This window comes from Pristiophorus japonicus, chromosome 12 (assembly GCF_044704955.1).
Source record: "Pristiophorus japonicus isolate sPriJap1 chromosome 12, sPriJap1.hap1, whole genome shotgun sequence".
NCBI classification, from domain to species: Eukaryota; Metazoa; Chordata; class Chondrichthyes; family Pristiophoridae; genus Pristiophorus; species Pristiophorus japonicus.
In genome coordinates this window covers 4,638,950-4,663,609 of record NC_091988.1, presented here as the reverse complement: position 1 = coordinate 4,663,609, position 24,660 = coordinate 4,638,950, and the positions used below count along the sequence as shown (strand labels likewise).

Sequence of the window (24,660 nt, the reverse complement as noted above, 5' to 3'; positions counted from 1 at the left end):
TCTTTCACAAAAGAACTGTACAAATTCCTTCACTTTGCCAACTTCACAGCCTGTCACAAAAGGATTTCCTGAGATTTCGATGCCCATCTTGGGACATTAATTTTCCCTGAATTTTCTGCTTGCCAAAATCAAATTCTCCACTTCCCCTCTCCTTTTAGCATTTGGGCAAAATCTTTGCATTTGGGCAGCAAAACACACCACACAGAAATTCACCGGATTTATAATGCTGGGGTTTATTTTTTATAAACATAATGACACACTATTCTTATATAAAGACAGTTCCTGGAAGTAAACCATCATATTACTAATTGGGAGGAATCGACAGGCAAGACTATTGAAGCTGGAAATGATGTCTTTTGCATGATTTTTAAATTGGAAAAAGCATATCTGTTCTTTAAAAATCACATATAGAGTGCTGTTACTAAGCTCCTACTAATGATACATTTTTTAAATGACTAAAGACAAATAATCATGTCTATTCAAACATTAAAATGTCAATGCTGGAACAGCAGGACACTGCTTTTGTACTCCATCTCTCTCGCAATGAAGGCCAACATTCAATTCGCCTTCCTGATTACCTGCTGCACCTGCAAACTAACCTTTTGGGATTCATGCACAAGGACCCCCAGATCCCTCTGCATCTCAGCATGTTGTAATTTCTCCCCATTCAAATAATATTCCCTTTTACTGTTTTTTTTTCCAAGGTGGATGACCTCACACTTTCCGACATTGTATTCCATCTGACAAACCTTCGCCCATTCGCTTAACCTATCCAAATCTCTTTGCAGCCTCTCTGTGTCCTCTACACAACCCGCATTCCCATTAATCTTTGTGTCATCTGCAAATTTTGTCACACGACACTCTGTCCCCTCTTCCAGGTCATCTATGTATATTGTAAACAGTTGTGGTCCCAGCACTGATCCCTGTGGCACACCACTAACCACCGATTTCCAACCCGAAAAGGACCCATTTATCCCGACTCTCTGCTTTCTGTTCGCCAGCCAATTCTCTATCCATGCTAATACATTTCCTCTGACTCCACGTACCTTTATCTTCTGCAGTAACCTTTTGTGTGGCACCTTATCGAATGCCTTTTGGAAATCTAAATACACCACATCCATCGGTACACCTCTATCCACCATGCTCGTTATATCCTCAAAGAATTCCAGTAAATTAGTTAAACATGATTTCCCCTTCATGAATCCATGTTGCGTCTACTTGATTGCACTATTCCTATCTAGATGTCCCGCTATTTCTTCCTTAGTGATAGCTTCAAGCATTTTCCCCACTACAGATGTTAAACTAACCGGCCTATAGTTACCTGCCTTTTGTCTGCCCCCTTTTTTAAACAGAGGCGTTACATTAGCTGCTTTCCAATCCGCTGGTACCTCCCCAGAGTCCAGAGAATTTTGGTAGATCAAAGAACGGGACATTGCCTACAGAAAGGTAAGCATTTACTCTATTGGCTAAATAGGGACCAAAAAGAGAAGTTGGTTGATCAGTAGTTTAGGGAAATGGGGTTAAGATCTTGTGCATGCAATGTGGGGGTAAAACGTGAGAGAAATTAGGGTTCAGTGCTGATGGGGATGGGACTCAGAAAAGCATTGGCTTAACGAACGGGAGAAAGCGGGAAGCAGCAGAGGCAGTAGAATAGATGGTTTCAATCTTAGTCAATTAGTTCTTTGCAATTGATCTTGGAGTGGGGAAGGGGAGCAGGGCTTCGGTTGCCGGGAGAGAAAATATTTGCCCTCGAGGTTGATCCTAAAGTAGTGTGTGGTTTTGCTGGAGGAGAGCAAGGCAATGCAGAGCATGATGTGGCTGTGCCAAATCTGGTCTTTATCTTTTGTCCTTAAGGAAGCAAAGATGGTGCTTTTAGCCAAGGGAACAACTAGAATAAGAGAGGTTGAAGGCTTTGCTGGAGACAGTGAGTTGAAAGGTGGAGATGAGAGAATATTTTAAACAGATGTATCGAGTTGATTGGAGGACCAAAGGATCAGCAGTTGGGAGTTTGAAAGCGCAATTGTAAGCAGCGTGGGGAGAGTTTCTGCCAGGTGTGGTGCAGAGTGAAGTGGGGTTAAAAGAAGATGATGGGTGTGGGTGGTGACTAAATGAGGAGGGGGCTGGAGATAGCCTTGTGGGTGATGCAGACAGGAATGGAAAGGCTATGGGAGATGGCAAGTTCGAGGCACAGTTTCTATGGAGGGTGCCGTTTAAAGAGGACAGGAAGTCAGTGAATTTGGAGAGGGCAGGGGAGGATATCCTGGTTTGATAGGGTTTGGGAGGAGGTGGCACACAGCAACATGTTAAATTAGATGCGTGAGCGATGGTAGTGGGTGGTGTGCATGAAGGAGGGGACAGTGTCAGATGTGTAGAGGGAGAGGACAAAGTGAAGCTTGCTGATAAGGGTCACGTCGCCAATGTGACATGGGTGGGTCAGATGAAAAATAGAGCCAAGTGCAGCGATATTTTTAATGTGATGATGAAACTAGAACAGCATCCACTTACATAGAGACAGGATTGGCAACTAAATATTGCTGGATATAACAGGGCTAAAATTGCAGTCGGAGGCTTCCTGCGTACGAACGCCTCCAACCCGAAAAATATCTCGGAATCCACCTGCTGGTCCCGGAGGAATGTGCATATCCCGGTCGGAGGCCTTCATTGGCTGTGCATCACACGGGGATCTGTCTTCGAGGTACGTAAGTCCAAACTGGAGTCACCTGGGTCTCGACAACCAATCACGATGCAGTATTCTCATTGATAATAAGGGGAACTCCATTTCTCCGCGTTCCCATTACTGTCAATGAGAATAACCCTAAAACACCCAAACACAGCCTAATAAATAAATAAATAAAACACCTCATATTTAAAATTAATTTAAAACTAATTAAATGTTTTAGAGAAAAGAAACATGTTTTGAATATTTTTTTTAATGTGTTTTAATATGGTTTAAAGTAAACTTACTGAAACGGGCAGGTTTTTAAAACATAAAAATGTGTTTTAAAATTTAATATTTATAAGTTTTAAAACACTTACGTTGGTAAAAGTAGACTATGCCCCTGCTTTCACCAGGCATAAGAGTTCGAAGGACATTCACTGGGCATGAGTTGAGCAAATAGCCCAACCTGGGCCGTGCGAATGTCCTTCCTGTGGGGATAAGCATATAAGAACATAAGAACATAAGAAATAGGAGCAGGAGAATGCCATACAGCCCCTCAAGTCTGCTCCACCATTCAATAAGATCATGGTCGATCTGATCATGGACTCAGCTTCACTTCACTGCCCGCTCCCCATAACCCCTTATCATTTACGAAACTGTCTATTTCTGTCTTAAATTTATTTAATGTCCCAGCTTCCACAGCTCTCCACAGATTTTCGGTGCATGCACATCGCACACCGAGAACCATTTTTTGCACGGACTCGCCGTGTCCATGCACACTTTGTACAGACCCGGCAAGGCCGGAATTTCAGCCCCAATACATTTAGGAAGGAAAGGGAATGCAGGAGGAGAGGTGCAGTTGCTGTACTCGTTAAAGATAACATAATGGCGGTAGAAAAAGATCTAACGAGCCGGGAGATAGATACAAAATCCATATGGATTGAGTCAAAAGGTAAGAAGAGATCCATCACCCTAATAGGGGTATACTATAGACCACCAAATAGTGGAAGGGAATTGGAGAAAGAAATATGTAGGAAAATCTACGAGGTGCATATCAGATAGAATATAATCACGGGAGAATTCAACTGCCCCCAAATAAACTGGCAGGAAGAACTGGTGTAAGGTGAAGAGACTAGTGAGATTTTACAGTATACACAGGATTCCTTTCTCACTCAGTGCCTAAGAAGACCTACAAGAAAAGAATCAATGCTAGATCTTGTAATGGTTGATGAAGCTGAACAGATAGGAGAAGGAAGAGTAGAAGAGCATTTTTCAACAGAGTAAGGTTGAAGATTAGGATTGAGAGTGACATAAGTCGGTCCGTGACTAAGGTAATAGATTGGAAGAGAGCAAATTATGAGGAAATGAGAGTGAACTAAAGAAGGAAACTGGGAGAAAATCTTGAAAAACAAAATCACAAAAACAGTGTGAAATCTTTAAAAGGGAAATCAATAAAGTTCAAGAGAAATATATTCCACTAAAAGCCCCAAACAAGCAGGCTAATTATGGGGCACCATTGGTCAATAAAGAACTAACATGAAAATTGAATCTAATAAAGATCGAAGCAGTACATAGATACTAAAGCAGGCAAAAAGGAATACCAAACACTCAGGAGTGAAGTTTAAAAAAAAATCAGGAATGCAAAAAGAAATTACGAAATCAAATTATCAAGGAATATAAACATAAATAATAAAGTGTTCTATAGGCACATAAATAACTAAAGCAAAATTCTAGTTGGGATAGGGCCACTAAAGTTTGAGAAAGCTAAAATCACAGGTAATGACAGAGAAATTGCAGACGTATCGAACATCTACTCTGCCTCAGTTTTTACGAAAGAAGATAACGAAATAAACACATCACCAGAGGATGAGTATAAAAAGATTAACACAGTTGGGATAGAAACAGAGAAAATAATTGACAAACTAGCAAAACTAAAAGAGGATAGGCTCCAGGTCCCGATGGTATGCACTCAGATATACTGAAAGAACCTAGAGAGGAGATAGCAGAGACACTAGTTTATAATATATATATATATATATATATATACACACTCAGGCTGGAATCTTCCAGCTCTGTGAGGGCAGGTTTGGAGGCCCTGACTGACAGCGGAGCTAAAGTCCGCTCTGAACCTGTCTCCTTGTAAGTTTCTCAACTGTCAGGTCTGCCTGTGGATCACAGATCCAACACCATGCACCTAAGGTGCTTAACAGTTTAACAGTATTTAAGAGGATTATAACTAGGCATGTACCATTTTACCAAGTTTGTGAAGAGTTTTTCAGGTTTCATGCCAGTTAAATGGAGTAAGGCTCTCAATGACTCTCCATTGCTTTGACTAGTTGACAGCAGCAGAAGTGGTATAAAAGCTACCCTTTCACAGCTGTTCACTGTACAATCTCAGAAGCTGAAGCCTTCAGGATTTGGAAGATCTTTTGAGCTTTATGCAGTTTGGAAGTGCCTTCGGAACTCTCTACCCACTGACACCTCCTTGGAGCAATCTCTCTCACCATTGACAGATCACTTCTGTCATCTCAACCTCACCTGCCATCTATTCCAGCAGCATCGATGCCCTTGAAAAAATCTCCCCTTGGTCCTCAGAATCCCACCACGATCAGCCCTAACACCAACATCACTAAACACAGCAGCATCACGAACAACAAAACCAAACTTCTCCGCAATCACCTGATGCTGCACAGGACACAGGGCATCAGCACCCGACCACATTGTTGCCCGGGAGGCCAGTGATGGCCTCACCATGGCCACATTGACTTCACTTGATGCTGCACACCCCGGCTGCTAAATGTTGCACCAGCTTGGCACCACCCCACACCAACAACATAAAGCATTCCTGCAATGCCCAGGCCATTCCTTTCACATTAACCACCATTGCGGGGATTACCGTTATGTCTGACCATTCATTACAACGCTTAAGCCACTTCCAAAGGTGCACACAAATCTGTCCAAGGACACAAAGGAGTGGAAATTCGATCTTCTGCTGCCCCTCTTAGCGCCACGGAAGGGCAGCAATGGCGGTGGAAAGCAGTTCTGCCCGGGCAGCCAGCTTCCAACGCCCCGCTGGGACATTCGATGCTGGTATCGGCGGGGTGCAGAGCATTACTGCCCGGGAGAGACGAGCCGGTGTGCAATGCCCCTGGTTGCGACACCGCTTTGATTTTTGGTTGCCGCCCGACACGTAGTGCTCCGTGGCGCCCCTTGGTGGGCATGCCTGTGAAAGCAGGCAGTCCGAGCTGTAGCGGCCATAGTGAGGGAAATAATATAACCTCAGGTAAGTGCGATTGTTTTGTTAAAAAAAAATTTCTGTGATTTATGTTGTGGTAGCATAAGCTGTGTATTGGGAATGTTTTTGGTGGTTTTTTTCAGAGTTTTCTTTCCTCACTAGGCCTCTGTGAAGGTTGTCTAAGGCCAGCTATTTAGCTCGGGATTTTCCCATGCTCAGCGACCTAGTGCCCGAAAAGGTGTGCAACGCCTAGCAACGCCTGCCTTAGCCCCCCGCTCCAAACTTCAGGCCCAGCTGATGAATTTTGCTGCAGCAGAAGCAAGCCATTTACTGCTCCACCCGGGACATCGCCCCAACTGAGGCGCGACCAAATTTCCACCCCCAAGTGTCCAAAATAAAGATTTCAATGTTTGACAACACATCAGCAGAACCTTTACATAAGCATTGGCTAAAACACCCAAGTGCCTACCCTTGTGTGTTGTTAGTTGGTATGATTGGACTAGGATGAGGGTGAGTGTGAGGGGTGGCTAGTGAGATGGGGAAGTGATAATGTAGATAGAGAGGGGGATGGGTGGAGGTGCAAGGTCAGTTGGTGTGAGTAAGGATGTGCAGTACATAAGAACATAAGAACATAAGAATTAGGAACAGGAGTAGGCCATCTAGCCCCTTGAGCCTGCTCCGCCATTCAAAAAGATCATGGCTGATCTGGCCGTGGACTCAGCTCCACTTACCCGCCCGCTCCCCGTAACCCTTAATTCCCTTATTGGTTAAAAATCTATCTATCTGTGACTTGAATATATTCAATGAGCTAGCCTCAACTGCTTCCTTGGGCAGAGAATTCCACAGATTCACAACCTTCTGGGAGAAGAAATTCCTTCTCAACTCGATTTTAAATTGGCTCCCCCGTATTTTGAGGCTGTGCCCCCTTGTTCTAGTCTCCCCGACCAGTGGAAACAACCTCTCTGCCTCTATCTTGTCTATCCCTTTCATTATTTTGAATGTTTCTATAAGATCACCCCTCATTCTTCTGAACTCCAACGAGTAAAGACCCAGTCTACCCAATCTATCATCATAAGGTAACCCTCTCATCTCTGGAATCAGCCTAGTGAATCGTCTCTGTACCCCCCACCAAGGTTAGTATATCCTTCCTTAAGTAAGGTGACCAAAACTGCACGCAGTACTCCAGGTGCGGCCTCACCAATACCCTGTACAGTTGCAGCAGGACCTCCCTGCTTTTGTACTCCATCCCTCTCGCAATGAAGGCCAACATTCCATTCGCCTTCCTGATTACCTGCTGCACCTGCAAACTAACTTTTTGGGATTCATGCACAAGGACCCCCAGGTCCCTCTGCAGCGCAGCATGTTGTAATTTCTCCCCATTCAAATAATATTCCCTTTTACTGTTTTTTTTTCCAAGGTGGATGACCTCACATTGTCTAATATTGAATTCCATCTGCCAAACCTTAGCCCATTTGCTTAACCTATCTAAATCTCTTTGCAGCCTCTCTGTGTCCTCTACACAACCCACTTTCACACTAATCTTTGTGTCATCTGCAAATTTTGTTACACTACACTCTGTCCCCTCTTCCAGGTCATCTATGTATATTGTAAACAGTTGTGGTCCCAGCACAGATCCCTGTGGCACACCACTAACCACCGATTTCCAACCTGAAAAGGACTCATTTATCCCGACTCTCTGCTTTCTGTTAGCCAGCCAATTCTTGATCCATGCTAATACATTTCCTCTGACTCCGCGTACCTTTATCTTCTGCAGTAACCTTTTGTGTGGCAGCTTATCGAATGCCTTTTGGAAATCTAAATACACCACATCCATCGGTACACCTCTATCCACCATGCTCGTTATATCCCTCAAAGAATTCCAGTAAATTAGTTAAACATGATTTCCCCTTCATGAATCCATGTTGCGTCTGCTTGATGGCACAATCCTATCTAGATGTCCCGCTATTTCTTCCTTAATGATAGCTTCAAGCATTTTCCCCACTAGAGATGTTAAACTAACCGGCCTATAGTTACCTGCCTTTTGTCTGCCCCCTCTTTTAAACAGAGGCATTACATTAGCTGCTTTCCAATCTGCTGGTACCTCCCCAGAGTCAAGAGAATTTTGGTAGATTATAACGAATGCATCTGCTATAACTTCCGCCATCTCTTTTAATACCCTGGGATGCATTTCATCAGGACCAGGGGACTTGTCTACCTTGAGATCCATTAGCCTGTCCAGCACTACCTCCCTAGTGATAGTGATTGTCTCAAGATCCTCCCTTCCCACGTTCCCTTAACCAGCAATTTTTGGCATGGTTTTTGTGTCTTTCACTGTGAAGACCGAAGCAAAATAATTGTTTAAGGTCACAGTCATTTCCACATTTCCCATTATTAAATCCCCCTTCTCATCTTCTAAGGGACCAATATTTACTTTAGTCACTCTATTCCGTTTTATATATCGGTAAAAGCTTTTACTATCTGTTTTTATGTTTTGCGCATGTTTACTTTCGTAATCTATCTTTCCTTTCTTTATTGCTTTCTTAGTCATTCTTTGCTGTCGTTTAAAATTTTCCCAATCTTCTAGTTTCCCACTAACCTTGGCCACCTTATACGCATTGGTTTTTAATTTGATACTCTCCTTTATTTCCTTGATTATCCACGGCTGGTTATCCCTTCTCTTACCGCCCTTCTTTTTCACTGGAATATATTTTTGTTGAGCTCTATGTAAGAGCTCCTTAAAAGTCCCCCACTGTTCCTCAATTGTGCCACCGTTTAGTCTGTGTTTCCAGTCTACTTTAGCCAACTCTGCCCTCATCTCACTGTAGTCCACTTTGTTTAAGCATAGTACGCTCGTTTGAGACACTACTTCCTCACCCTCAATCTGTATTACAAATTCAACCATACTGTGATCACTCATTCCGAGAGGATCTTTTACGAGGAGATCGTTTATTATTCCTGTCTCATTACACAGGACCAGATCTAAGATAGCTTGCTCCCTTGTAGGTTCTGTAACATACTGTTCTAATATGGCAGGAGAGGGAGCAGGGTAGGGAAGATAGAGTGATGGGGATGTGATGAGTGGCACAGCAGGATGAGGTTGAGTGTGGCTTTGCAGTAACTTTCCTGATCTACTGAGATCATTGAAAGGTTTGTACCCCTGCAGCCTGGTCCTCCTGAACACATCCCTGCTTGTGCCCTCCTGTGCAATGTGCAACCAGGCTGCGTTGGTCTCCTGGGGAGGTCTCTTCCGCCCATTGGGAAGAGAACCTCCCTGCATGCTGTGACTCCCTCCATAAACATCTGGAGGGAGTGATGGGAGAGCCTGGGTGCAGCTGTGCCCCTCTGTGCAGTCATTGCAGCTCAATGCTGAACACTGACAGAACAACTGTCAATAAAAGGTTGTCCATGGTCCCTTTAAGGAAACCGGCTGATGACGCATCATCAAATGATGTCATCAGATTCACTTCCTGTTAATTGACCGGGAACCTCCAGGACGGGCTTAACAAGCCCAATCTAGGGAAGATTGTGTAGAGAGGGTAGGACGGAGTCAGGAGCATTTTGCTCACCTGCTATGGATTCCGGCAGCACCGTCGTGGCTACCGAAACCGTGGCCACAAGTTCTATAGAAGAGGGGATGATACCAGAAGACTAGCGGACTGCTAATGTTATTCCTATATGCAAAAAGGGAGGTGGAAAAACTGGGAACTATAGACGAGTCAACTTAAGGTCAGTGAGAACTATGGTACTGGAATCTATACTAAAAGAGCATCTAGAGACAGAAAATGTAAAAACAAATAGTCAGCATGAATTCCGAAAGGCTAAGTCAAGCTTAACTAACCCAACAGAAATTTTTGATGAAGTAACGGAAAGTGAAATCAAGAGCAATGTAGTAGACGTCGTATGCTTGGTTTTTCAAAAGGCCTTCAATAAGATTCCTCACAATAGGCCACTGACAAAAGTTAGGGTGTGCGGAGTCAGGGGACATCATCACAGGCAGTCCCTCAAAACGAGGATGACTTGCTTCCATGCCAAAAAAGGATGAGTTCACAGGTGTTTCGATGAAGGACCTGAACTACATCCTGAAGGGTGGAAGATGCCTGTGGGTGGATTTTTTTAACGTGGGGTGACCGTTGCACACCAGCCACCACACGGGCTTGACAGAGCGAGGTCTTGGTCCAGTGGCAAGGGTTAACTAAGACGACTGGAGACCAGCTCTGCTGCACGGGCCTAGTGCGCACACAAATCGCAGTGTGGGCTGGTCCGTGCTGCCCCTGGGCCCCTGGCCCCGAACTCACACCTCCCCTGGGCCCCAATCACGTCCCTCTACAATCTCTCGCCGCTCCTTCGCCCTGACCTCGCCGCTCCTGCTGTATCTGCCCACGCTCCAATCAGCGACCGGACCTTGATGACATCACTCTTCGCTGCCGTCGCCCTCCTGCACCAGCTCGCGCTGCTCCATGGAGTAGTATGCCTCCACGGTGCTCCCAGGGCCACGCCGCTCCTTTTATGGCCCCGACTTGCCGCTGGTGTTCTGACGCAAGTCGGGGAACAAATAACTGAATGGATAGCAAATTGGCTAAACAATAGAAAGCATTGACTCGTGGGGTCATCCTCGATTTGAGGGGCTGCCTATGATGATGAGTGTATTTATTCAGATTGGAGGAAGGTAGAAAGCAGTGTTCCACAAGGATCAGTGCTGGAACCACTGTTATTCATAATTCACATTAATGATTTGAACTAATTCAATATCAACATTTGCAGATTATATCAAACTGTTGGGAAGGTGTAAGTATTTCTCACTCTGAGGAAAATGCAACATATAGGGCCCAAGTTTCCACATGATTCGCGCCTGATTTTTAGGAGCAACTGGTGGAGAACGGACTATTTTAGAAATCGCAATTCTCCACATTTTTTTTTCTGCAGTTCTAGTCAGGTAGAACAGTTCTAGTTTAGAACAGAATTTTTTCTTCAAAAGGGGGCGTGTCCGGCCACTGACGCCTGATTTGAAAGTTTCCACAGTGAAAATGTACTCCAAACTAAAGTAGAATGGAGCCAGTGAAGATTTTTGTAGAACTGAAAAAACCTGTTCTACACATTAAAAAATCAGGCGCAGGTTACAAATTAGGCGTCCAGAACGAGGTGGGGGGGAAGGGAACTCATTCAATTCGACAATAAATCCTTATTTATACTTCTACAAATATTATACAAATAAATCCAACCTGAATAAACATTTATAAGCCAAGAAAAGATTAAATAAACCATCTTCCTACCTGTGTGAAAGTGCTTCAGCCAGGGAGAATTCTGCAGCTGTTCGTGCCGCTGAGCGGGAGGGGGAGAGAGAGAGAGGGAGGGGGAGGGGAGGGGAGGGGAGAGGGAGGGAGGGAGAGAGGGGAGAGAGAGAAGGGGAGAGAGGGAGGGAGAGGGAGGGAGAGGGAGGGAAGAGAGGGGGGCGGTCGGGGAACAGGAGCGGGGGGGAGCGGGTGTCGGGTCGGGTCGGGGGGGAGCGGGTGTCAGGTCGGGGCGGGGGGGGGGAGCGGGCCTCGGGTCGGGGCGGGGAGCGGGTCGGGGGTGGGGGGGGGAGCGGGTCTCGGGGCGTGGGGGGGTGGGGGGGAGAGCGGGTCTCGGGTCTCAGTCGGGGCGGGGGGGAGCGGGTCTCGGGTGTTGGGTTGGGGCGGGGGGGGGGAGCGGGCCTCGGGTCGGGGCGGGGAGCGGGTCGGGGGGGGGGGGGGAGCGGGTCTCGGGTCTCAGTCGGGGCGGGGGGGAGCGGGTCTCGGGTGTTGGGTCGGGGCGGGGGGGGAGCAGGTCTCGGGTCTCGGGTGTCGGGGGGGGGAGCGGGTCTCGGGTCTCGGGTGTCGGGGGGGGGGAGCGGGTGTCAAGTCGGGTCTGGTCGGCGGGGGTGGGGGGAGCGGGTCTCGGAGGGGGAGCGGGTGTCGGGTCTCGGTCGGGGCAGGGGGGAGCAGGTCTCGGGTGTCGGGTCGGGGCGAGGGGGGGAGAGCGGGTGTCGGGTCGGGTCTGGTCGGTGGGGGGGGGAGCAGGAGCTGGCCGTGGGAGGAGCCTCATTCACGCAGCCCCAGTGAGGCCATTGGGCCAGGGCTAGGGGCTGCGTGCTTCGGGCCCCTCCCACACAGTTCGGCGCCTGGTGCTACTGCACTTGCGTGCCGACTGTAGCGCGCATGTGCAGAGGTCCCGGCACTGTTTTCAGCGCCGGGACCTGGCTCCGCCCCCCCCACAGCTCGTGCCGGCTGCGCCGAGTGCCACAGGACCTGTAAGTAGGTGGAGAATACCGAGGATTTTTTTAGGCGCCGTTTTAGGCGCGAAAAACGGGCGCCCAGCTCGGAGGGGCGCCCGTTTTTTTTCTTGTGGAAACTCGGGCCCAATATAAGAAGACGTTAAAAAACTTGCAGACTGGGCAGTTAACTGGCAAATTAATTTTAACATAGATAAATATGAAGTGATGCACTTTGTTAGGAAAAATAGATAAATCACTTACACCTTAGACAATGAGAAACTGAATGGGCCAGAAGAGCAAAGGGATACAGGTAAACAAATCATTAAAAGCAGCATAGCAGGCCAGAAAAGCAATTTACAACGCTAACAAAACACTGGGATTTATTTCTGGAGGTATAGAATTCAAAGGTAATGAAGTGAATTGAACTTGTATAGGACCCTGGTCAGGCTGTACTGAGAGTACTGTGCACAGCTCTGGTCTCCATACTATCAAAAGGATATGGAAGCACAAGAGAACACGCAAGTGTGACTGACAAGGTTGGTAGCAGAACTGAGCGATTACAACTATTGGCAAATATTGAACAGGCTAGGGCTTTTTCTTAAGAAAAGGGAATACTTTGAGGTGACCTGTTCGAGGTCTGTCAACGTATGAATGGGTTGGGCAGGGTAGAAGTGGAGAGAATGTTTCCACTTGTGGGAGAAGCCAAACTAAGGTCCATAAATACAAGATAGTTACTAATTAATCCAATAGGGAAATAAGGAGAATTTTTCTTACTCAGAGGGTGTTTTGGATGTGGAACTCGCTACCACAGGAAGTGGTTGAGGCAAATAGCTTTCAACAGGAAACTGGACGAGTACATGAGAGAAAATGAAATTGAAAGATATACTGAAAGGCTGAGATGAGGTAAATGGAATGGGAGACGATGAGTGTGAAGAATAAACACCAGCACGGACTAGATGCCTGTTTCCACGCTGTATATTCGATGTAATTCTACGTAATTTATAGTTGAATTGTAAACTATTTTGTGTACAAGAGTTCTACATTTGGCATATATCATAATGGCCTGGAATTTGCGGTCCACGGCAAAGAAAGGCCACAACAAACGCAGAGTCTCTGTGGTGGCTTTGTCGACGCGCAAGCGATTTCTGTGCAGTATAATGGAGGATTCCCTCGTGCGATCTACTGTGACCTCGACAAGCTGTCTCAGCAGCCAATCGCAATGCGGCATTCTCAGGGAAGCAGCAAATGAAGAATCTGCTTTTATTCGGATGTTTTAAAAATGTTACAGAGAGCTTTAGAAATCAGGGTTGCCTAAAAACGTATAAAACGGATATGGATATATAAAACGGATAAGAATGCTGTGCTTAAATCATTCTTTTGAACTTCAGATGGAAAGTCTATTGGAATCAGAGAAATGCTTAGAAACGGAGAATATAGTCTTTTGTACTGTATACAACCTTGCCGTTGCTAAGCGATTATCTTAAGATTTCATTATGTATTTTATGTATAATGCAAAGGATAGGGTTTGAAGCTAGCTTAACAAAACTGCTGGCGAAGATAATGGATGGAAGTTGAGAGTTTACATAAACATGTTGCTACATCGTAAAAGAGTTAATGAAACTGGGGCGAGCAATTTTCTGGTTTGGCTTCATAAGTTCAGAGGATAGAGGATAAGGCTTTGTATTGATTGTACCTGGGCTGAGAGACATCAATGGAATTCCAAGGAAAAGCGTCTTCGAAAAGGTATAAACGATGACATGTGACCATCTTTAAGGTGGGTTCTTGAAACAAGAATCGAGAGAAAGAACTGGAAGTCTTATTGGATATTAAGATTTTTGGGAAACCGCTATAGGTCAAAAGGTCTTGTCAATATCCAAGGTCAGGCCCACCCCTAAAAATGGAATAAAAGTAGCCTCCTCCAGGTTTCTCTTACAGACGGTATGAGGGAAGAGCAGAACCAAAGTCGAGCTGCTCGAACACTTTGAGTGATCCCATGCTTTACTGAAAGACGCTACAGACACAGAAAGAGACTGCAAGCCAGAGAACTGCTTACGTGTGCCAGCTGTTTGTCCGATCGGGATGGGTATGAACCATAGATTGGGCTAATCAAACTGGTAGCAATGCAGTGGAGGAGGATTTCCTGGAATGTATTAGGGATGGTTTTCCAGACCAATATGTCGAGGAACCAACTAGAGAGCTGGCCATCCTAGACTGGGTGGTGTGTAATGAGAAGGGACTAACTAGCAATCTTGTTGTGCGAGGCCCCTTGGAGAAGAGTGACCATAATATGGTAGAATTATTTATTAAGATGGAGAGTGACAAAGTTAATTCAGAAACTAGGGTCCTGAACTTAAGGAAAGGTAACTTTGACGGTATGAGGCGTGAATTGGCCAAATTAGACTGGCAAATGATGCTTAAAGGGTTGACGGTGGATAGACAATGGCAAACCTTTAAAGATCATATGGATGAACTTCAACAATCGTACATCCCTGTCTGGAGTAAAAATAAAATGGGGAAGGTGGCTCAACAAGGGAAATTAGGGATAGTGTTAAATCCAAGGAAGAGGCATATTAATTAGCCAGAAAAAGCAGCAAACCTGAGGACTGGGAGCAATTTAGAATTCAGCAGAGGAGGACAAAGGGTTTAATTAAGAGGAGGAAAATAGAGAAAGAGAGGAAGCTTTCCGGGAACATAAAAACTGAATGCAAAAGCTTCTATAGATATGTGAAGAGAAAAAGATTGGTGAAGACAAACATAGATCCCTTGCAGTCGGACTCAGGTGAATTTATAATGGGAAACAAAGAAATGGCAGACCAGTTGAACACGTACTTTGGTTCTGTCTTCAAGAAGGAAGACATAAATAACCTTCCGGATCTACTAGGGGACCGAGGGTCTAGTGAGAAGAAGGAACTGAAGGATATCCTTATTAGGCAGGAAATTGTGTTCGGGAAACTGATGGGATTGAAGGCTGATAAATCTCCAGGGCCTGACAGTCTACATCCCAGAGTACTTAAGAAAGTGGCCCTAGAAATAGTGGATGCATTGGTGATCATTTTCCAACAGTTTATCGACTCTGGATCAGTTCCTATGGACTCGAGGGTTGCTAATGTAACACCACTTTTTAAAAAAGGAGGGAGAGAGAAAACGGGTAATTATAGACCGGTTAGCTTGACATCAGTAGTGGGGAAAATATTGGAATCAATCATTAAGGATGAAATAGCAGCGCATTTGGAAAGCAGTGACAGGATTGGTCCAAGTCAGTGGATTTATGAAAGGGAAATCATGCTTGATAAACCTTCTGAAATTTTGTGAGGATGTAACTAGTAGAGTGGACAAGGGAGAACCAGTGGATGTGGTATATTTGGACTTTCAAAAGGCTTTTGACAAGGTCCCACACAAGAGATTGATGTGCAAAATCAAAGCACATGGTATTGGGGGTAATGTACTGACGTGGATAGAGAACTGGTTGGCAGACAGGAAGCAGAGAGGTGGGATAAATGGGTCCTTTTCAGAATGGCAGGCAATGACTAGTGGAGTGCCGCAGGGTTCAGTGCTGGGACCCCAACTCTTTACAATATATATTCATGATTTAAATGATGGAATTGAGTTTAATATCTCCAAGTTTGCAGATGACACGAAATTGGGTGGCGGTGTGAGCTGTGAGGAGGACGCTAAGAGGCTGCAGGGTGACTTGGACAGGTTAGACGAGTGGGCAAATACATTGCAGATGCATTATAATGTGGATAAATGTGAGGTTATCCACTTTGGGGGCAAAAACAAGAAGACAGAATATTATCTGAATTGGCGGCAGATTAGGAAAAGGAGAGGTGCAGCGAGACCTGGGTGTCATGGTTCATCAGTCATTGAAAGTTGGCATGCAGGTACAGCAGGTGGTGAAGAAGGCAAATGGTATGTTGGCCTTCATAACAAGAGGATTTGAGTATAGGAGCAGGGACATCTTACTGCAGTTGTACAGGGCCTTGGTGAGGCCTCATCTGGAATATTGTGTTCAGTTTTGGTCTCCTAATCTGAGGAAGGACGTTCTTGCTATTGAGAGAGTGCAGCGAAGATTCACCAGACTGATTTCAGGGATGGCTGGACTGACATATGAGGAGAGACTGGATCAACTGGGCCTTTATACACTGGAGTTTAGAAGGATGAGAGGGGATCTCATAGAAACATATAAGATTCTGACGGGACTGGACAGGTTAGATGCGGGTAGAATGTTCCCGATGTTGGGGAAGTCCAGAACCAGGGGACACAGACTTAGGATAAGGGGCAAGCCATTTAGGACTGAGATGAGGAGAAACTTCTTCACTCAGAGAGTTGTTAACCTGTGGAATTCCTTACCGCAGAGAGTTGTTGAAGCCAGTTCATTGAATATATACAAGAGGGAGTTTGATATGGTCCTTGTGGCTAAAGGGTTCAAGGGGTATGGAGAGAAAGCAGGGAAGGGGTACTGAGGGAATGATCAGCCATGATCTTATTGAATGGTGGTGCAGGCTCGAAGGATCGAATGGCCTACTCCTGCACCTATTTTCTATGTTTCTATGTTTCTATCTGTTACGGTTGTATGTTTTTGCTGTATAACTAATGTGTTATATTCCATCAAACTCTGATTCAACACAATATACGCACCAGATTGATTTACAGTCGATCCTGATTATTAATGTGATCACAGATGGACTTAAACTTGGCTATTTTTAACAAGAGCAAAACAAAGATGGGGGCTCTCACATGGGAATAAGGTAGAACCTGAAATATCATGAACAAACTTCAAGAAATCTTTTCAAGTTTTTTAAAAATTGTAATTTTTATCATAATGGAGAAACTTGATACTCAAAAAATTAAAATGTGTTTTTTTTCAGGCCCATAACGTTTGTTTAGCAGTCAATGTGCAGTTAAAACCCTAGTTACACCTAATCCAATATGACCTACATTTAATGGGGTATTTAACAGTGATATTAGTGCGGAAAAGCTTAAGACCTCGAAATTCGGTATCGCCCCATTTGGGGGTGGGAACACTCGGGAGGTACGAGACTTTGTGCCCGACTGCCCCGCTACACGCTCCCTGCAGCTATCGCTGTTACCGCCCGGCGCAACTGCAGGGCGCGAAGCTCAATCCTGAAGTTACGGTCAGTGTAACACGGGTAATAAGCACGAACGCTGTTAATTTGCCATTATTACCCCACCGTAAATTCCGTGCCAATACCTTTGCAGCAAAATTTGACAAAGAATGGTGCCATGTATGTTGTGTTTTGATACACTTTCAGAAAAAATTACCAGTACTGAATTAATTCCAAAATAAATTGTACTTTGAAAAAAAACACAAGGACATATCATATCGGTAAAAATATACCCGACACCAGAGTGGGCTGTTGCAGTTTTTTATGTATCATATATGCTATCGATGCCTGTTATCATAGATAATTTTGTGTTTAGCTTACTAAAGCATTACACAAGCAGCTTACAATCTATTCATTATGTTATCAACAGAACTGGATTCGTTTCATAAGCAAAGTCTTAATAATTAAATATCTGTAATATCCTTGGAACCAAGATCAGTTAAAATAGTTCCTTGATTTTTAAACAACAGTGGAACTATTTTTAACATCGATTTCAGGAATGGATTCACCAATATTATAGAATAGAAAAATAAATCACAGCTCAATAGACAAGATCGACTTACCCCTGACTTCTAACATACTGGTCGTGGTGTCATTGCCTAATACATTAGATGCCCAACAAGTATAGAATCCTGCATCCTCCCTCTGAACATCCTTCATCTCCAAAGTACCATTTTTATGCACAAAATAATTCTGGCCCTCAAGTGCGGTCTCCATGTCTTCCTTTAACCTAGAAAGAACAAATACAGAAATGACTATTAAATCAGAATATATAAACTGTATAATGAAGAAAATACATAATTTTTCAGAGGTTATAATCTACAATACATTTTAAAGCAGAATTGATGGTAGATTAGTACAATATATATTTTCTTCTTGACTAAATAAGTTCTTACCAAAACACTGTGGGTGCCGGAGAGCCAAATACTTTACAGTGCAGATGAACTATTTTTCCTTCGACTGCAATATATTTCTGATCATCCGGGGTCAGCATCATTGGTGCAAGGTCTGTTGATGAACATTGTTAACAATTAAAAATAAAACACTTTGTCAAAGTCTGTTTATTGATTGGGACCTCTACCGGTGTCTGAAGCTTGACTCTACATTAATAAAGCTGTTAACCATTTACCATTACCGTGCCTGTACTCCTTGGAACTCTGATCGGCCAAATTGCTATTGTCTTCAGTACTACAGTTCACACTTTGTGACACTCAAAATTTATGGTTAGAAAAAACTACTGACATGCCAGAAGTAGCTTTATTTCCAGCGAAGGTGGACTTAGGGGCTTGCAATGTGGCCAAGGAACCCCAATCAACCATTGAGCTCACGGTTTACCAATCGGTGTCTCACTTGTCTGTGAGTAAGGGCAGTGTTTGGGAAAACAATGGAGTGGGATTCTTCAGGTGTCAGCAGTACTGCACACATAAATCGGGTGATTTAACTGACACAAACTTCACAGAAGCTTGAGAAATTTGAATCAGCTGAACGGGCTGATTTTAATCATGCAATGCTGCCAAGAACTGAAGAATCGCTCTCCATCAATTTCCCTCAATGCTGCGTCATCCTCTATCCCCGGAAGAGTACCAGTAAGTTTACAATGAGTGTTATGGAGTACCATTGAAGCAACAGTTCAGCCTAATAGAAAGCTATACTGCGAGTCTGTGCATCAATCGTTTAATATGCATTTGGGATAAATGCAACTGGATGCGTCAACAGTTTCTTGTTAACATCCCAGAAAAACAAAATGTTTTACAGCATTCCGACAGCTGAAATGGATGTGGTTCCTACTGAAAGCCTAGATAGTTCAAACTGCTCCCAATCACTGCAATTTTTATTCTAAAGAATCCTAAAGTTAGCAAACTATGGCTCAGATCTGCCTTCTGTTTCCTTCCCGATTTTATATTGCGGGCTCAACCCCGCTGTACGTTTTCAAATTGGGCCTCGGAATATTTAAAATCTGTGTTTAATTGGCTGAAACTCTCTTCTGAAGGACATTATTTTCAATCAAATGGATGAAGACCATTGTAATTTGACCTGTTTGCAACATCAAAGTGTGACTGGTCACAATTTTCAGCAAACCTCTCCACTCCTATATGTATAGGACATATAATGAGATAAGCGAGGACAATACACTGAAACAATTTATCTCATCGGCAACTTGATGAGGATTATAAGCATGACATAATTGTATGTTTATATTCAAATTAACTTTCAAGGTCATGAAACATAAGATTTTATTAATTAATAAGATTTCAAGTTTAACAATGCATTTTAATTAATCAAGCTGTGAACTTTATTCAACCAATGCTAGATTTGACATATTTATAATTCATGCAACTTTTGATCTCTGTTGAAGATAATAATGTAAAGATTTTACAGATATCCAAGCTGATTTTGTAATTTACGTCACGGGTAAAACAATCTCCCTGGGTGGACATGGCTCGAATGCTGGGAATTATCATCCTACCACCTCACAATTGTTCATGCATGCCATCATCCATTTAGATAAATGTTCAACATGCAAAAAGAATGCAGTGAAGGTGTCACTTGCAGGGTGAAGATGGAAGAGGAGAGATTCAGCAGGATTGGCTTATTGAGAAAGAATGAGAGATCAATAATCTTCAGACACATTGCAAAATTCTGAAAATCTCACTTTTTGCTTTGAAATTAACTTTTCAGGTGTCCAATGCATCATTTGACTACTTAGCAACCCATTAATAAACATTTTTTATTATGAAAGATTCCCTGATGAACCTAACTCCACAATGTTTTCATAATTTTGCAAAAGCAATAAATATGAATTATACAGCACGTTTCTGAGTGCTAAATTTGATAGCAAATGCATCAGAAAAATGTTTAAAAAGCACTTTAAAAGCTTCTGAAATAGTGAAGAAAAAAAACAGAATTATCATTCAGAATGTTACGCAATTATTGTTGTCTTTCAGTGCTGTAATTGTATCAGCGTCAATCCATTTATAAAAGCGTTGCTAAGAAAAGGTTTGCACCTTTTTTCCAGGTGATGCAGCTATGTGACGTTTTATGGACATCCTTTAATACATTTTTCATAACTGCTGTTTTAAGTATCAGTCAACTTTTAGCAAAAGAAATTCAAAGGATTATTGTATTTGCTTTAAGAATTAATCTTACATTAATTGGCAACCTATTGATGAGATATGCAAACTTCAATTAGGTTATTTCCCAATGGCATGAAGTGTTTGTATATCTATAAGTTGCATTGATAAGAACACATTGAACAAGTAGTTTGACAAATACTGTGCCTGTGGCTTACAATAAAGAATCATCATTCCACATTGACACTTACTCAGGACATTGACAATTGCATTGGCAAGAATAGATCCATGCTTGTTAGAAGCTTCACACTGATAGACTTCGCTGTCATTCAGCTGCAGATTTGTGAGTGTGATAACACCTTGAGAAACCTTGCGATTAATGGCAGGTTTAGTCTCTGTAATACATAAAAATGTCTTTCTTATTAACAGTCATCAATTTTGTTACAAAGCAATTTTCATTTTATACTACTATTGATTTCTGGTGATAAAGAATGGTGAGAAAACATATTGCATTCGGCTTCTTCAATTAGTTCTAGGAAGGGTATCAAGGAGATGGTACAACTGAAATATCAATGCATCTGCTTAGTCCATAACCCCCAAAAACGAGCGCAGGGATCGCGATGTGCAATTAACCCATGCCTGTTGCTCCCATTGCAGGTAGCACACCAACTTCATGCCGGAAGAAGTTCAATGACATCACATGGATGGTCAAGGTAATGTATCTTCAAATGACATATCCTACAAACTGCAGCACAGGCCTCACACACTGCTCAATGCACCACACCCCTTTCACTTACCGACCAACAATCACGATCAATCAGGACTCATACCTAATATTCATAGCTTCACCTCGCTCTCTCATACTTAGCAGTGCTGCAAGCCTCACACACATCTCACAGCTTGTATACACTGCCAGCTATTCAACCATGACAGCCACAACACCCAACAGATTGCACTACACTCACTGACACACTTCCCTCTCTATTGCATAACAAGGTGGTGAACAACCAGAGGCAACAGGAGCCCACCGGCGGGGACAGGCATGTCCTTATGGAAGACATGGTGCTTGGCATTAATGGCCATTGCTGAGGCCATGGCCAGCGACGTGGCTGAAACTATAGAAGATGACGGTCCCCTCATACCTAATCCTTCTCACATCACACTTGCCCCTCATCCCACAGTTTCTTCTGACTTACAAGCTGCAGATGGTGAAAGCACGCACCTCTTGCTTTCCCCCCTCACCGCAACCCTACCCTTGTGCCTTTCTCCTTTCAGATATCCAAGAAGTGCAATGCTAGTGCCAGCCAGCCCAGACTGCTGCCGCCCATGCTGGGGTGGTGCAGTCTGCAGCTGGACCTTCTCGGCCCACGGCTGCTCGAGGGTATCCTGCAAATTCATCTGCAGTGTCCCCCCATGGAAAGTCAGCGGCCTTCCACCAGCCACACTGCAGCCACTGGGGTCGCACTGCGTAGGAGCACTGGGACAGGCACAGGCATGTGGGAGGCAGGCACTAAGGGAATGCGCAGGGTGACTGGTTTACATTTGTATGCAATATTGTCTGCTTTGATTTATAAATTTAGTTTGGAATGTTTATTTTGTGCTGGCTTTTATTTTTGCATTGTGGCCAGGCAGGCGGTGTGATCGTCAGTGACAGACGGAAGGTAACATAAGAACATAAGAAATAGGAACAGGAATAGGCCCCTCGAGCCTGCTCCGCCATTCAATAAGATCGTGGCTGATCCGATCATGGACTCAGCTCCACTTCCCCGCCCACTCCTCATAACCCCTTATCGTTTAAGAAACTGTCTATTTCTGTCATAAATTTATTCAATGTCCCAGCTTCTACAGCTCTCTGAGGCAGCGAATTTCACAGATTTACAACCCTCTGAGAGAAGAAATTTCTCCTCATCTCTGTTTTAAATGGGCGACCCCTTATTCTAAGTCCATGCCCCCTAGTTCTAGTCTCCCCCACCAGTGGAAACATCCTCTCTGCATCCACCTTGTCAAGCCCCCTCATAATCTTATACATTTCGATAAGATCGCCTCTCATTCTTCTGAATTCCAATGAGTAGAGAGAGGCCCAACCTACTCAACCTTTCCTCATAAGTCAACCACCTCATCCCCGGAATCAACCGAGTGAACCTTCTCTGAACTGCCTCCAAAGCAAGTATATCCTTTCATAAATATGGAAACCAAAACTGCACTGAGATGAGGAGAAACTTCTTCATTCAGAGAGTTGTTAACCTGTGGAATTCCCTACCGCAGAGAGTTGTTCATTTAGTTAATTTGATATATTCAAGAGGGAGTTAGATATGGCCCTTGCTGTTAAAGGGATCAGGGGTATGGAAAGAAAGCAGGAAAGGGGTACTGAGGTAAATGATCAACCATGATCTTATTGAATGGTGGTGCAGGCTCGAAGGGCCGAATGGCCTGCTCCTGCACCTATTTTCTATGTTTCTACGTTTCTATTCCAGGTGTGGCCTCACCAATACCCTGTATAACTGTAGCAAGACTTCCCTGCTTTTATACTCCATTGCCTTTGCAATAAAGGCCAAGATTCCATTGGCCTTCCTGATCACTTGCTGTACCTGCACACGATCCTTTTGTGTTTCATGCACAAGTACCCCCAGGTCCCGCTGTACTGCGGCACTTTGCAATCTTTCTGCATTTAAATAATAACTTGCTCTTTGGTTTTTTTTCTGTCAAAGTGCATAACCTCACACTTTCCGACATTGTACTCCATCAGCCAAAATTTTGCCCACTCACTCAGCCTGTCTATGTCCTTTTGCAGATTTTTTGTGTCCTCCTCACACATTGCTTTTCCTCCCATCTTTGTATCGTCAGCAAAGGTGTGGTACTGTTGGTGAATGGAGAATTGGGGTTGCGGTTACTGGTATCAGAGTCAGATGAGTTGATCATGGACAGCCCAGCCAGAAAGGGGCTGTCTAGGTTGTTTCCTCTCTTCCTCCTCCTCCTTCTGCTCCTCAGCTGGTGGCAAGAGCTGTGTCCTCCTGATGGCGAGGTTGTGCAGCCTACAGCAGACCACCATCAACCTTAACACCCGCTCTGCCGAGTACTGCAGGGCTCCTTCGGAGTGATCTGGGCAGCAGAAGCATTGTTTCACCCTGAGAATGGTTCGCTCGCTCACATTTTGTGTGCCAGCAAGGCTTTCATTGTACACCTACGTGCTTGGGGGTTACGCAGCGAAGTCATGAGGCATGTCGTCAGCGGATATCTAATGTCACCCAGTCACGACCCTTTTACTTTTTACTTTGCTGCCACTATCACTTTCCACCCCACCTATAAACAACACCCCCCTCAATGCCCTCCGCAGAAATCATTCACATTCGTCGCTAGAATCCTGCACAATACTCCAGCCATGTACAGGAACCATGAAAAAAACCTACAGAAATAAAATTAACCTCTGATTAGCCTCATTTTCGCTGATATTTGTTTGTTCTTAAAAAGAAATATTATGCATCTCTACAGAGCAATCTGTATTGGCCTAACCCGCCACTTTGCCACATCTGGTGCTGGGGAAAGAGGCTCAATCTCAATTATAGTGATGGCCATAAACAAAGATTGAAGGAACAACAGTCTGGAGGCACCCCACTGCCCTGCTCTAGGAGACTAAGCAGAGAAAAATACAAGTCAATACAATGTTGATTATATCTACACTCGATAATGTGTGAAATAAATTCAAGCAATCTGAAGGAAGGTAAAGTCACATTGTTATGGAGATTGAGTAGATTGACCTGAGGGTGACTGGGGGGTGAGGGGACGGAGAGGAGGAGGGGAGGAGGGAGGGAGGGAGGGAGGGTAGGGGAAGAAACCAGTAATTTCCGCAGAGATTGTGTTGTATTTCTGTAGCTGATTTAGTGTCTTTTTTTAAGCACGCAATACAGACATTTCCTTTCCCCTCACACAGTTAGATGTCAGATCTAGCCAGGTGTAATACAAGCCGTAACTTTTCTGCAAAAGTCGATCTTGTCTGGATCCCACACTGGGAAATCAGAGTGCATCAAGCACCTTAAACACTACTGGGAAATCAGAATGATACAGCCATAAAACACAGCTTCAATAAACTGAAATGTTCGCAAAGGTTTGCTTCTCCACAGTGGCCATGCTAAGGCAGTACTCAGCAGCAGGGAAATAGCAGGAGCTGGCTGGCCTGGAGTACAAAGATGCTCTCAGGGAAAACCACATACCTTGCGGAGGGCCCTGGCTATGGCCACGCTCTCCGTGCATTACTGCTCCGAGGCATCAGTGGGACTATTCCAGAGATATTCCAAAGCTGTACAAGTTGCTTGAAACTGAGCTACCAAACTCAATTTGTGGGC

General features: G+C 44.2%; 1 protein-coding gene across 2 annotated transcripts in view; it reads right to left on the bottom strand.

Moving 5' to 3' along the window:
* LOC139277131 (neural cell adhesion molecule L1-like protein) overlaps positions 1-24,660 on the bottom strand; it is a 759,673-nt gene that overhangs the window by 482,802 nt on the left and 252,211 nt on the right. For both annotated transcript variants that reach the window (XM_070895152.1, XM_070895153.1), the window contains exons 11-13: positions 20,572-20,715; positions 18,146-18,257; positions 17,813-17,979 (exon numbers count right to left, since the gene is read on the bottom strand). In XM_070895152.1, the coding sequence (XP_070751253.1) occupies positions 17,813-17,979; positions 18,146-18,257; positions 20,572-20,715 (423 nt within the window). The remainder of the gene's footprint in view (positions 1-17,812; positions 17,980-18,145; positions 18,258-20,571; positions 20,716-24,660) is intronic.